At 40.0% G+C, this 14,437-nt stretch overlaps 1 protein-coding gene across 1 annotated transcript in view; it reads left to right on the forward strand.

The window, feature by feature from the left end:
• pcdh7b (protocadherin 7b) overlaps positions 1–1,850 on the forward strand; it is a 102,117-nt gene extending 100,267 nt beyond the window's left edge. The window contains exon 3 of the mRNA XM_070855214.1: positions 1,135–1,850. Within this exon, the coding sequence (XP_070711315.1) occupies positions 1,135–1,607 (473 nt within the window). The 3' untranslated portion in view covers positions 1,608–1,850. The remainder of the gene's footprint in view (positions 1–1,134) is intronic.
• Positions 1,851–14,437: the final 12,587 nt, after the last annotated feature.

Here is a 14,437-nt window from a genome sequence, read left to right on the forward strand (position 1 = left end):
TCCATACTTTGCATCAGGTCATGAATAAATTACATCTAACATAGCATTTCTATAACATTGGCACTCTTATTAACTCTGGCACTGTGTAATGTGTAAGCATTCGGTCAGGGCTTTGGAGTAGGCTCCCTCCTTCCTTTCCTCCTTACATTTTTTTTGTTATATCGAGCCAGCTACGCAGCTTTGGTTTGCTGTATTTGGGATAATTATCTTTCACATATCGCACTGGAATAAAATCTTGCACTGTCTGACAGTAGGGGATCGGTCAAACCTGTTGTCCTGATGTAGCACTGTAAGCACATAATTTGCTTTCCACAATAATACAGTAGACATAGTTAATTTGAGGCCAGCTCCTAGCTAGGTAATTGGTTAAGACCCCTATTAGTGGATTTAAGAGGATATCAGGGCGCTTTAGCCGCACAAAGCTATTAAGCTACTTAGATCAGAATGTGATTGCCGTCTGTCAATCACCAGATAAGAAAAACAGGGTGTTGTTGGTGCTGCCGTCTCACAAACATGCTCAATCACACACATTGCAGAAGCACATAAATACACAGAGCAGGCCTAATCGTGCATCTTAAATTGACCTCCCCCCCTATTCTCTCCATCGCTGCCCCCTCCCTCCCCCTCCCCTCTCAGCACAAACACTTTTTGAAGCATGACAATATTTCAGCTCTGATTCACGCCACTGTTTTTTAGTTTGAGGCTGTCGTCCTAGCCAGTGGAGTCTTCTTTTCATCGTTGTTTTCTGTTACCGTTTCTGTCATGTGGTATAGGCTCTGCATGAAAACATGCAATTTTATCCATACAAGCTTAATTATATTCCCTGGTGATAAAATTCAGAACTTACATTAGCTGTGACAATAGGTGCCTGGTAACCATCGTGACCAGTTTTTATTGTTTTTCACCTTCTCCATTAACATTCAGATGCGTTGATGACTTAATTAGGGAGAAAATACAGACTCACGCATCTAATAAAGGAATTCATAATAGTCAAATCATGTGACACATACCACAGCAAACACTTAAGGCTAGAAAATCTATTTAGTCAAAAATGGTAGTTCATCATTAAATATCCATATTTAGTGAAACGAACAGTATCATTTACTTTTTTTTTTCTCTGTCTGCTTCCTCTAGACTCCCGGCCCTTGCCTGACGTAGCCATGACTGGCAAGTGCACCCGGGAATGCGACGAGTACGGCCACTCGGACTCCTGCTGGATGCCTGTGCGCACGTCGCCTGAGCGACGGCCATCCAAGTCAACCACCACCCCACAACAACCAAAGCTTTCCACTTTCATGAGCGGCAACGGCAGCAGCAGCAGCAGCGCCGAGCAGCCCGGCAGCCAAGAGACCCTCGCCATGGCCGCCATGGCCAACGGAGACCCCACCGCCGCTCACATGATGGGCGACCGCAATCGCAACCTGCTCAACAAGAAGATGGCTTCCTCCTCCTCCTCATACGAGGCCTTCGGCTCGCCTTCCTACGGCTCGCCAGGAAGTGGGGAGGAGGCGCTGGGCCACCCCACAGAGGAGATCCCTCTGGCACCTACTGGGGAATACAAGCCCACGTCCTGTGGTACTCTGACGCGACGGGAGGTGTACCTGTGAGCTGGGAGACGCACCCACTGTGCCACAACATATGGCATAAAATACAACACTAAGCATAGTTGCTTACCCAACACCATTACAGCTCTAGAAGCTTTTAGCCACCCTTGTTCTGCAAAAGGTAGAACTAAACTTTCTCCAAAGACTTTTATGACGGCTCCTTATAATGAAAAATCTAAGTGGATATACAAACATAGTACCATTTTTAAAGTGCTAATTCCGGCCATGACCTGGGAGAAAGGAGGAGGAGGAGGAAAAACTGTTGAGGACATTGATGGGACTTAGGATGAGGCTGTTCTACTGGCGAGTCGGGCTCTTGGGACATGATCTGCTGCCTGACAGTCAATCTGTACTATAATCAACTCATTTTACATATACAGTACATGCATGCATGCATAACCCCCGGCCCCCCATGAACCCCATTCCCTGGAGATGACACTGTACAAAAAGAGACCCTTTCTTTTTCTGTTTGTTTTTTCTAGAAACAAAGCTGTACATGTGGACTATTTTGACTTCAAAAGTCCGTCTGGTTATGCCTTTTTTTTTTATTTCAGAACAGTGCAACACTATGGCCGTGATGTTCAGTGGCTGCAACAATTTATTGGACACAACGGTCTTGATCATACTGAGCTGTCCATGGATTCCCCCACCATGACTGTTTGTGATAAGAGTTGCTCAATAGCAGACCAAAACTTAACCATATTCAAATCTTAGAAGGATCGGAAAGACTTAGCTTTAAATACTGAGCCCGCTCTCAGTCCGTTTCTGAAATGGAGATTTTTTGGACTGAAATAGGAGCTAACGGAATTTGCTGCAACAACACCTTGCTTCAGACTACAACACCACTGGTATACTATGATGAACATATGATGACAGATTCTACCCTACCAGTGCGTGCGCTCTTCACAGATGAAAAAGTCACTCATTGTACATAAACATTGGACCACAGCAACAGCGCTTACTGCTCTCATACCCCTTTGTCTTGCTACCTTTCCTCAGTCTCTCGTTCTCTGTCTTTGATTGGCGAGGTTGAGACCAAAAGTCTCCTTTAAGAGATGCAAAATCTTTCAGTCATGACCTATCATTGGCTGGAAAAAGCATGTGTGTACATGGTTGTGCATATTCGGATCACCTCAGTGGGATGCTACTGTTTATATCAAGTTGTGATACTTTCCCTGTTTCTCTCAATCACACACGCAGGCACACACATACGCAGAAGCAGAAAAGTAGATTCATTTAACCATGGCCAGTGGCACCGCTGACTGAAAATCCTGGGTAAGCACAGTGTGTGGCATGTGGAGATTAAACTTATGGAGGTGCAGTTGAAATTGTATGTGTGTATGGGCCAGATATGCAGTATATAGTGTGTGTATAGGCTATATTTAGTGTATATTGTAGATGTACACCGATAATAGGCTTAGGAGGGCGTAAACATGGCCAAGCTAGTCCTAAAACAGCTGCAAGGACAGCTTTTTACTGTTATTTCATTTTTGTTGTGTAATAGACTGAGCAATAAATATCATTATGTACACGTGACCAACAAGCATCAACTTCTTTTTCACTCCTTCTCAAGCCTTCAAGGTGACATTAATTCACACATAGCTGTCCAGGAGTCATTTCAGCACTAATATGTGTTGCTTTCCATAGTACGTGGTGATGGCATCTTTGAGCACGAATGTAAGAATCAGCTCAATAGAGAACAATCGAAAAGCAACATCTGTACCCGCAGATACACGGAAGATTTTGGATTACAGGCTGAGAAAAATGGTGTCAAAGTGAAACCAAAGCTTCGCAAGCAGGATGAAGCATTCCCCCATTACACACAAAAATAGCTTTCTGGGAGGACTTTGCTTTAAGTACGCATTACATAAAGATGTTTTTTTTTTTAATGAAGGATTGAGATTGAACGATAAGAATGTGATGTCTCAAATGAACATCCATTACATCCTCACAGCTCCTAATGATCACTTACACACAGACACATGACAATGTTGAGATGTTGTGCCTCCCTGTCTACAGTGATGTTTCTTTTTCGCAGCTACTGAGGCACAAAATCCCATGACTGTAATAAAACAAAAGAATATCAGATGCAATGGAACTTTTTGTATGTTAGCAAAACCCCTTTGGTTTGACCGGAGCTGCTTTTTCTGCGTTCCGGCAATCTATAGTCTGTAAGTACTACTCGTTGTTCGAAAGAAAGTGCTCCTATACTTATCAACTGTATACATAAATATTTACTTTTTACTGCACGTTTAATGGGAACTTACTTCACTTACTGAGAAGGAAGAAGAAAAAAACTGTAAAACAAAATGTACAAAAAAATGTTTTCCCTGTAAACATGGAAATCCACCTTGTTGCTTGCTTTTGTTATACCTAAAGAAACATGTAGTACAACTTAGTACATCAGTTAAAACCATATTGTTGTTTTTTTTTTTACTTTTTCATACTTAATCAAATTTCATTATCATCTCTTATATCACCACAAAAATTCTTATCATTTACGTTTCATTTACATCACCTTTAAACCATGAGAGTTGCAAAATTTTTTATCTTCAACTTGTATGTTACTTTGTAATCCCATACATTGATTTGTTATACAATAACAGTCAAAACCGTGGAAATGATCATGACAATGTACTATGTGTTTTAATTTTTTTCTTTATCTGGTGCCACTTTGTATATTTAGAGTGCTTCTGAAAAAAGAAAAAAAAAAACATAAAAAATACTAGAGTGAATGCAATTATGCAATTGTGCCTTTTTATACCAATTGGTATGATTAAATGTTGGTTTGGAATGGTGCATAAACAATTATGTTGACATGCTTACAAAATTAGATGGGGTGGCATTTAAGAACGGACTGAAATATTTGCATATCTTAGATGAAATCCCATGATGTCAAAGGCTTCTTGGAGGACAACCAGTCAAATGTCAGTGAGCCTGTAAGTCTAATACTCAAATGGCTATTGTTCACTGAGTTAAATTATCTTGTTGAAATATCCATTCCTAGCATAGTGCATTACCGAATGAGTACAGGTACATTCAAAAGTTGCTTGTTGGTAGTAATAATAATGATATAATGGATTTTTTTGTCGTGTTCCACTCATGTACATGTGTGACATCAGAGGTCAAGTAACCTTCTTTGTGCATGAAACAAGCTCTAGGACTGAATATAGAAGCATAGAAAGATAGAGGAGGGGAAAGAAAAAAAAATATGCTTGGAGACATTTGACTGCTGAGAGTTGTGGAAGCCTAGAGATAAAAATGCTAATGTGACGGTTTACTAAGAGGAGTGGAAGTGGGAGGAAAAAAAAAAAAGCTGCAAGGGAGAGTAGCTGACAGAACACACACCTCATGATGTGCTGAGCAACACAACACTCATTTACAGATTTACAGTATATGCATATCAGTAGGTGATGAAACCGTGGATTACAAATAAACGCGGTTTGATGTTTGCTATGATATCGCAAGGTGATGCTTTGAATTTCTTGATCAAATGAAGTGAAAACTCTGTAGTGTGAATTTCAGACAAAAAGAAAAGACATGAAAGAGAAAATGTCATCTACTGGCAACTATACTGAATGCAGTGCACACTGAGTTCATCCTTTTTTCTGATACTCGCTGGGGTAACTGCTACAGAAATCTGGACCATAGGTGGCATTATGTTGGAACTTTTGTATCAACATTTGACAGAAAACATGAAGTAGGCAACACATTAAAATGTTTGTACCTCGCTGCCCGAGGTGTGTGTTCAGTCTATGCTCTCCTCCTATTCATATAGCCTTCACAGTGTGTAATGAGATTTGTAATATTAACCATTACTATTTGTCCTGCGACTTGGATGTTGATATAGAAATTGAGGAACAAATTTATCATCGTTTAATATGAGTCACTATGCACGCAGCTTAGCTGAACATGGCAAAGTGTATTGAACGCAAGTCCACTTCTATTTATGAGATATTTTACATAATTTAATTTGCTTTTGTACAGGTTTGTGTAAATAAATTGCTTGTCATTTTTGTCTCTGCAGAAATTAAAATATAACATGGTAAAACAAAATTTGTCTTTCCAGTCTGTTGTATTTATGTGTATGTTCAAGCAATTAAAGACTCTTTATTGATTTTAAAAACCATGATATGACATTGCTCTTATTGAAACACTAATGGAAATCTTAATTATTAGATTTTTATCACTGGTGGTAATTATCATGAATCTAATATACTACTAATATTCTAGTGTATTCATTAACTGTATATTTCCCATTAAACTAAAGGTAAGTATAAGTGAAGGATAATGCACAGCGAGACGGTCATTATTGCCAAACAAACCCTCTGTACATTATCCCACTTATTATATTGGCTTTGCACTAAAGAAATCAATAATTAGACATTAAATAATGATTAAAAAAATTATTCAATTGATATTGAAAATGACTGATTTGCTTCCATTGTCAGAGCTGCATATATAGCAACGGTCTACACGTAACAATGGTCTGCTATACAGAAATAACATCATAGAATGATTAATCAGAACTGGGTACTTAACAAAGTATTGTAAAAGTTGCATTAACTAAGTTTTTGGCCACTTCGCTGCATACAAAGTAGTTTAATGTGTTGGCAAACATTTGGCTATTTACACCATACAGCGTACGGTGTAAATGGCTTAGTGTTTCCCAGTCCTATTCCTGGAGTCCCACTGCCCTGCATGTTTCAGATGTTTCCCTGCTCCAACACACCTGTTTCAAATGATCAGCATATCCTCATGTTCTGCAAAGGTAAAGCTAAAAACATTTTGATTGCTCCCTGGTGGCTGGCTGCAGTATCGGTCATAAAACCCGCTCCTTCCGTGTTAGCGAAAGGGGAGATCGGCTTAACTAAAAAGTCAAAGTACATGGTGGTGGTTTCAGTCCCTGTGATTGGGTCGGGTGGGTGTATTTGGGACAAGAATCTCACGGCTTCTCCCCCAATCACTACTGCACAGACTCTGACTCCAAATGACATCACCAGGGCAAGATGGCAGTTGGCCGTACCCAGGATATTTTCATTTAATTTTTGTACAGTAGAAAGAAGCAGTGACGTGTTGTCCGTCCTTAGTCCTATATAGTCTATGATGTACAAGCAGTATTCACATAGTGTACATAGTACACATAGTATAGTCATAATTTTGCCCACCTGATTACTGCAAGTCCAATATTCACTCAGGTTTTTGGCTCTGTTTTAGTCTCAACCACCTCTTGTTAAAAAAATATTGGATATTTTTGCTTCTAAATGTTTCATTATGTTCACAAAGTAGCCGCTAACTTTGTCCGTCATTTTTTATTTATTTATTTTTTGCTAGATAGGTAGCGTACAGTGGGTTTGTCAGAGCATTTTTGCTAGCTTCCTGCTGTGGCTGGAAACAAGTTTGATCAGAGAGGAATTCGTATGCAGGAAGGCCAACACAGCGGGCTGAAAGAGATGTAAAACTCTGAGGTCAGAGCTGAGAGGAAGTGCAGTATTGGGTAATAACTTTCTGTGGCTTGGTTCAGTACGAGCACCACACATAACACATGGTTGTTTGATCCAGCGATAATGCAAAAAATATCACGAGTGCTTTGAGTTGCAAGTCAGTGTTAAAAGGTTTGATGACAAATGGTTTTGAGGATTGAATGGTCCATCTGTTATAATAACTAAAACAAAAAGAACTAATAGTATAAAGTGGTAAATGCAGATTGACATTTGGTGAGTTTTGTGTGTTTGTGTCATTCAGAAAGCGATCTTTCCTCCTAATTCGTCAACTGTACCTGTATGGATACATTCTTTATGTATTTAAGTGCACTTGTTGACATATGTGCATATATATATTTATATGTTTTGGAGCGTGTGTTTTCTATCTTGCCTTTATGTCTGGGTGATGTATGAGCCGATTACTGTCTTAGTGATTAGAGCCCCATTCCACTCCTTTCCCTATGCTCTGATTAACAGCATGCCACAGTCTCTCCAACACCCCCAAACCGCTAATGGCATCTTAATAGAAAACGACAATGCACTGTAAAATTACTTCTCCAAAGTTCAACAAATTGGGGGAAGTTTTCATCTCAACTGTCACAGGAATATCAGACAGCGTGTACAGTAAGAACACGACACACAGCGGTTTTGTGTCATATCATTTGCCAAATTATGAACTGGAGAAAAACATTGTGTTTTTTTTCACAAGCTGAGAAGTTTTGTTTGTGGAAATTCAATTGGAAACTCAAGTGTGACCACTTTTTTTCCCCCCGTGCATGTTTGTCCTCAAAAGATGCCACCCAAGAAATACAAGGTTTGAATCATGTTGATATGCAAATGGTCTCGCTCATTTTCTCGTCCTCTCTGAAGCATTTTGAATTCCCTGGCATGGAATAATCAGCGGGTAGTATTAATTTTTCTGTTGAGAGGAGGAAATTAAGACAAATTAGAATGAATTTGAATGTAATTAATGTTTAGGCGATGCATACCAATGAATTGTTGTGAGAGTTTTTTTTGATGAATAAAACAGTGACTGAATACTATGAATAGCATAAATAAGAATAAGAGCCATTGTGCAAAAATTACAGGATGGATTGACACCACTGAATGGTAGGATGCATCAGGCACAGTCAATAATACATGCACATATTATTCATCAAATGGTACAAACATCCATTTTTGACCTTAACTTCTTAAAAATATTTTTGTTTTTTTGGAACTTTTCAGGTCAGGTTACCATCAGGTTAAAGTGGTCGCGACTGTGTAGGTGTGAGTGTTTTTTCTGATTGTATCACAATTAAATGCTGTACAACAGGTTCACAAGCGCCTGATACTTTTTCATTTGCAGCAACAAACACCCTCTGGCAGCTACCACCCGCGATCTTAGCTGAAATTGCCCTGTTAATCAAACTGTCTCCATGCAAAAGTTACAAAGAGGCTTCTCCACATAAAAAGGTCCGGCCATGCAACGACCTCCCAAACAGGCTTCACTGTGATAGTACGAGCCCTGGAGGAGGCATAGGTGAAGCCTCGATTATAATCAGGCGTACACCTGAATCAAAGGTCCATTCAGCTGCAGTGTCCTGTTCAACCAGCCTATGGGGGAAGATAGTCGAGGACAGACAGGCAGATAAAACTGCAACCACGGGCGGATAGGAGCAGCCTCAGAATGCTATAGGGCAAGAGAGAGATTAAGAGAGAGAGAATCATAGGTACTATTCCCCAAGCTCAAATATGTAAAGCTAATTAATAAAATCATTGATCACTTCTCCCACATCAAACATGAGGTATGTCAGTTTAATATAAATTCCATTCCCATTTATGCTCACTGGTGCGAAATAATGACTCAAAATCACATCAGCAAAGGGAATTCGACCATAAACCTTAGAGGAATCTATTTGATATCCACAATTTATGACTTTTTTATTGTCTTTGAATTTTATTTTTCTAGCGCAACCATGGGAAATGGCATCTGAGGAATAGCAGTTAGGGCTTTGTTAAATTGATTTCTATTTCATATTTATTTTACGAATGCGCTGAGGGATTGAGGGCTAACTTTTTTTATGGGGTTGTGGATGGAAGAAATAAACAAGTTCATAAGGAAACTCCTGCAATAACTTAGATTTAATTGTGATCACATAAATTCTATCAGCGCTTACTTTGCTGGCCATCACACTCCTGAGAATTTTATTGCTTTCACAGCGGAGATGGACACACATATACACGTATAAAATGATCGCCCGTAATCTGCTACAGTCAATGTTTTCTGGGGGAAATCCATCTATTCGAGTGAATTTGTTGCAGTTGCTTTGTATTTTTGCCATTTGGAATAAACTTAGTTTTATTGCTTCTTTTCCCTCCAAGGCAGTAACTACAGAGGCAGTGAAGTTGAGATAAAAGGGTTTAAAGTTTTCAGGCTGGAAACTGTAAAGCAGATAGCAAGGTTGTAATACCTTCATTTTATGGGTTTTCAGGCAGATTGTTTTAACCAATAAATCATTACAGATCCCAGTCAATATCTTAAAAAAAATGCAGATTTCATAAAGTCAGATACAGGTTTGACCGCAGTTTTGACTAAATATATATGGTTAGGGAGTATTGCCTTTGTAGGGCAATTTTTTAGTATCCAGATCAATATTTTTTTAATGTTTGAGTCACAGGAACTTTGCACAAAACCTCAAGTAACACACATGCACAGTGGAATAATAATCTCCGCAGTTTTTAAATTCCATCAGTCATTGTTCTCGCTCATCCCTCCAGTTTTGGCCATGATGAACAGCTTTCACCTGCAAACTAGGACACGAAGAAGGCAGGAAACGGACAGCAGAGAGCAGGTGTGAGTGATATCCTTCCAGTGTGTGCAGGTCACTATAGTTATTACCCACAAGACTCCCCGTGACCCCTGCTGTCACACGATAGATTTCCCAGCAATGGCCTGCAGCCACGACAGAGCCATTCACATGGTCGCACCACCAGAGATGAGGTATAAATGCTGCTTGCTGTGAGGCCAAAATCTGCAGTGGAACAGGCAAATGTACTCGCGCGCATTAATCACACATCAGTTGTGAGTTGAATGCACACAAATTTATATGTGCTAGATTTATGTGGCAGAAGCAATTTGACGAAAATCCATACAAGACTTAGTAGTTGGAGCCAGGCTATGATTAATGAGAACTACTTAAATAAGAGAAAGTGAGCGGGTGAGAAGAAAAGGGGAGACAGAGCTGGAGGAGGCAGAGGAATGACAAATAGATGGCAGTAGACTGTGGGGGAATGGGATTGAGAAAAAGGTGACGATTTGATTGACTATCCAACACCCCCCGCCCCCTAACACCTTCCATCCAGACTTTATGTTCTAAAAAGTAAGCCTCGACAAATGACAAATGCATTTATTTATAGCAGCCAAACTCTCACCTCAAAATGTGTTTACACCTGGAAGTTGTAGGAAAAAAAAACTCTTGAAACCCCAAATTCACTAGTTTACATGCAAAGACAAAAAAAAAACTTGTGAAAACGGAGCAGATTTTCACAAAAACTGCAGAACTTCAGCTTTAACAGAAGAATTTATGGCAAAACACTCAGAGTTTAAAGGGTTAGTGCGGATTTTTTTGAAGCGGGTTTGTATGTGGTAAGTGTCTATAGTGTATTACTACAATAGATGGAGGTCAGCATCCTTCAGGTTTTAAGAAGCAGGCAGGAGTGTTGGCACAGAAGCTATGAAATGTACTGCTACTACGGACGGGGGCAGCAACAAAATGTATTTTATTTAAAAGGACCCAACTCAAGAAAAAACGAAAAAAGCGTACGCTATATTTAGAGTATTTTCACTGCTTGACCCTGCTGTCAGACCCTTTTCTTTAGCGCTACATTTTCTCAACCATAGAACTTCCGTATCCTGCCGGAACTCTGACTCAAACAGTTGATCTGCGTAGGAATAAAGACTTTCTACTTTCATTTATTTAAATTTTTTTTTTTTTTTTTCTTCAGGTTGGCCTTTTTAGCTGTATGTTTCTCTGCTGCCCTCATCCGCAGCATTACATCGCTTAACATCTCTGCAGGGGACTCCTGTGTGCTTCTCCAAACTGGGCACATGCCTGTACGTACTGCACTGTAAGTAACACGCCGACTATGGATAGGTACCTCATACGGTGCAGTCCCAATTTAAAAAAACCAAACTAACCTTTTAAGGCCCTTTGTCAAAAACTCTTGAGTGCCATGCCAATATGAACGCACTCTAGGTGACTGCCTGGTATGCCAAACTAAAGGAGAAATATTCGCTAGAAAATCTGGTGAATGGCAAAGAATATTACAAGATTGGAAAGCGGAGTTGATTAAATGTTACTCTGAAGGATCAGACCTGAAGAAAATAGTGCTGAGGAGCGTCTAAGTCTTGGATGCAACAGTGAAATGATGAAACAACTGCAAAAAAGTTGATAATCAAGCCGCTGCAAACGGACCGTAAGTGTTTATATCACAGAAATTTCCATTTTTGCACACTGAACCCTGTATATTTCATGTTGTCACATTTTCATTTAGGAATGCATTTCCCTATTTGACATTTGATACATTTTCTTAAAATCTGCAAACGAACCACAAACACTACAAACACTCCCAACAAGTTATGGCCATTTGGTATGGTTAGAAATGTCTTGTTCTGCCAGGTCACGTGAAGAATGAGATGTGCTCCTCATTTGTATGAACCATCAGGACATGAAAAAGAACTTCAGCTGGACAGAATTAATAATACATACTTATAATAGTCATTCAAAAACGGGTGTTCATTAGTTTGGGGAAAGGCCACCGCATTGGATTTCTCATTAATGGCAGGAATCATGAGGAGGATCATCTCTGACATATGAATCACGGAGTGAGATCATGCAAAACTAGACTGGGCGATAATGATTCGCTGCTTACACTTTGGAAGCAAGAGTCATATCTCATCTTTGCCCTTTTCCACATCAGATGCGTCGCATTTATGTTTAGGATTCATGCATTACCATTGTGTACAGTAACTCTTTTTCTCTCCACTGGTAATGTTCTACTTTTACCATAGTTGAATTTTGACTACTGTATGCTTAACCTCGCCTAAAGTGTGACAGTGATTCAAGCGCCTCAGACTACATGACTGAACGCTGACCCCGCTGTCAAACTGGTGAGACCACGCTCACATCTGCTCTTTTTCTTTAGCTTGTTTTGTTTTCCTTCCTTCTTGTCCCCTATTCCCTGTCTGTGGGCTTCTCATGCATTTTCTACACATGCTCTAATTTTTTCGCACTGAGCAAAGCCAGAGGGAAAGAGAGAGTGAGAGAGAGAAGAAAAGAAAAAAAAAAAGGAGGAATGAGAGAAGCGTGTGGAGGGAGAGTTGGTTTTCTCCTCGCCTCATGCTGTTAACATGCACAGGGCACCAGCCATGAAAATGCAACGGATTTCTTTTTCTGAGAGAATGATCTTAGTGATCTCATTATTCCCCATGTGGATACATGTATAATGTAAGGAGCAGCTGTGTGTGAGGGCCAGAACACACACATGCCAGTGCACTGGTGTGTGTTTTGAGAGCCCTCTAGCCCAAGAATGAACCCCTTTTCTGTTGTTGTTCTGCCTGTATGTCTCATTTTCTGTCTCTAAGACACGCTCGCTCACACATCGATGCCAAATTACAAATACAAGGGTTGACTCAGCAGTGATTGTATTGACCTTACAGTGTAGGTGTGCGTCAGTGTGTGTGTGTGTGTTGAATCCCTGACTCACCCTGTGGCTCAAGGCCAGAGTGCAGCACAGCTATATTCCATTTTGACACTTTGATAGACACCAAGCCATTTCCATCCCACTGTGCCCCGCTAGCTCTGCCACTCTGCTGCACTTCTCATTACCGTTAGACCAAAGGAAATCATCAAGTCGGCATAAGGATTGCGAAAATAAGATGTATAGGAGGAGTGGCATTCCCAGAAGCGATACAGTATGTATATATATATATTTTTTTTAATCATAAGTTAGCTGCATGTCAAACATCAGAAACACGCCGAAGATACCTTGTAGTGACACAAATACAAAGCCAGAAGAAGCACATCCATCACTAGTTGGGAAAAACAGTCTCACCACAAGGCCCATTTAGTATGTGTTCTGGCACTTTCAATTTTATTTCATGATCTTCCTCAACAGATGGAGTTGTTCAGTCCTTAAACGTGCCCAGAAATTGAGAACCAAATATCTACAAATGCATGACAAATGAGTAAACCGAACACGCCGAGGAGGATTGTGCGTTATAATTGAAAGCTCCAGAACAGCTACTAAATGGAGATTGTGGTGTGATTTTTATTTTCTTTTATTTGTTTTTTTTTTTCAAGTATGTAACTTTCAATCTCAACATCAGCACAAGAAGAAACAGACAAAGTGCTTTTGCTGTAAAGTCACTTTTATCCTGATAAAGGGCCATCAGGTGTCCGGCTCTGGCTAACATAAAGAATGAAAACCTTCTTTCTGCTGACCTCCGGTGGTGTCACTTCTCACCTTGCTGCAGTGATGCACATGTGTACTCAAGGATCATGTGACATCACTGTTGGGATGGTGCTCATCAGTGATGCTGGACTGAGGTGAAGCTGACTCAAAACTGTCAAAGTAAGTGACAAATAAATAGTTTTCAGCCTGATCTAAAGTTACTTTTTGTGTGTGTGTGTTTATTTATTTATTTTTTTTTTGTGGTGACCCTTTAAAGTGTTTCTGTTTTCTGGCTAACCAGATCTCTAGTCATCACTCCAAAAATATGATTGATAACAGGGTGAGTTGTTCCTCCCCAACAGGTGCCAACGGAAGTCAAGGAGATGTCAATCAAGCCCAGTTTGTACACACCCACCTTGTCCTCACAGGAGGTCTAATTAGGCAACATAAATGAAAACACCTGTGTGGGTGGACTACTGGGGGCTTTAATTGTGAAAAGCCGACTCAGTCTTTGTGCATCATTTATCTAAGGACTAGCAACTAGTCTATTAACAGCAAAAGAAGAAGAAAAAAACTAAGAAATTTTAGAAAAGAACCTCAGCTGAGAGCCAAACTGTTCTTAATAACACATTTAGTCCAAACATCATTTTTATCCTGTGTGTGCATTTCCCTCTACAACACTGACTTTTCTTTTATTCCACTCGGGTCCACATCAGTGACTCCATGCTCACATGTACAGTATCTGACATGAACATGTGTACATACATAAACAAACACGTTCGCTCTAAACCATTCAACTATTGATCCTTCAGTGGTCTCTTAAACCAATTGCTGGTCCAGCACACTGCTATCTATTTACATATCTCATTTGCATACCAAAGTAACACTGTCCATGACACGTGCTCATGAATAATT

This window comes from Pempheris klunzingeri, chromosome 23 (genome assembly GCF_042242105.1).
Source record: "Pempheris klunzingeri isolate RE-2024b chromosome 23, fPemKlu1.hap1, whole genome shotgun sequence".
Classification (NCBI taxonomy): Eukaryota; Metazoa; Chordata; class Actinopteri; order Acropomatiformes; family Pempheridae; genus Pempheris; species Pempheris klunzingeri.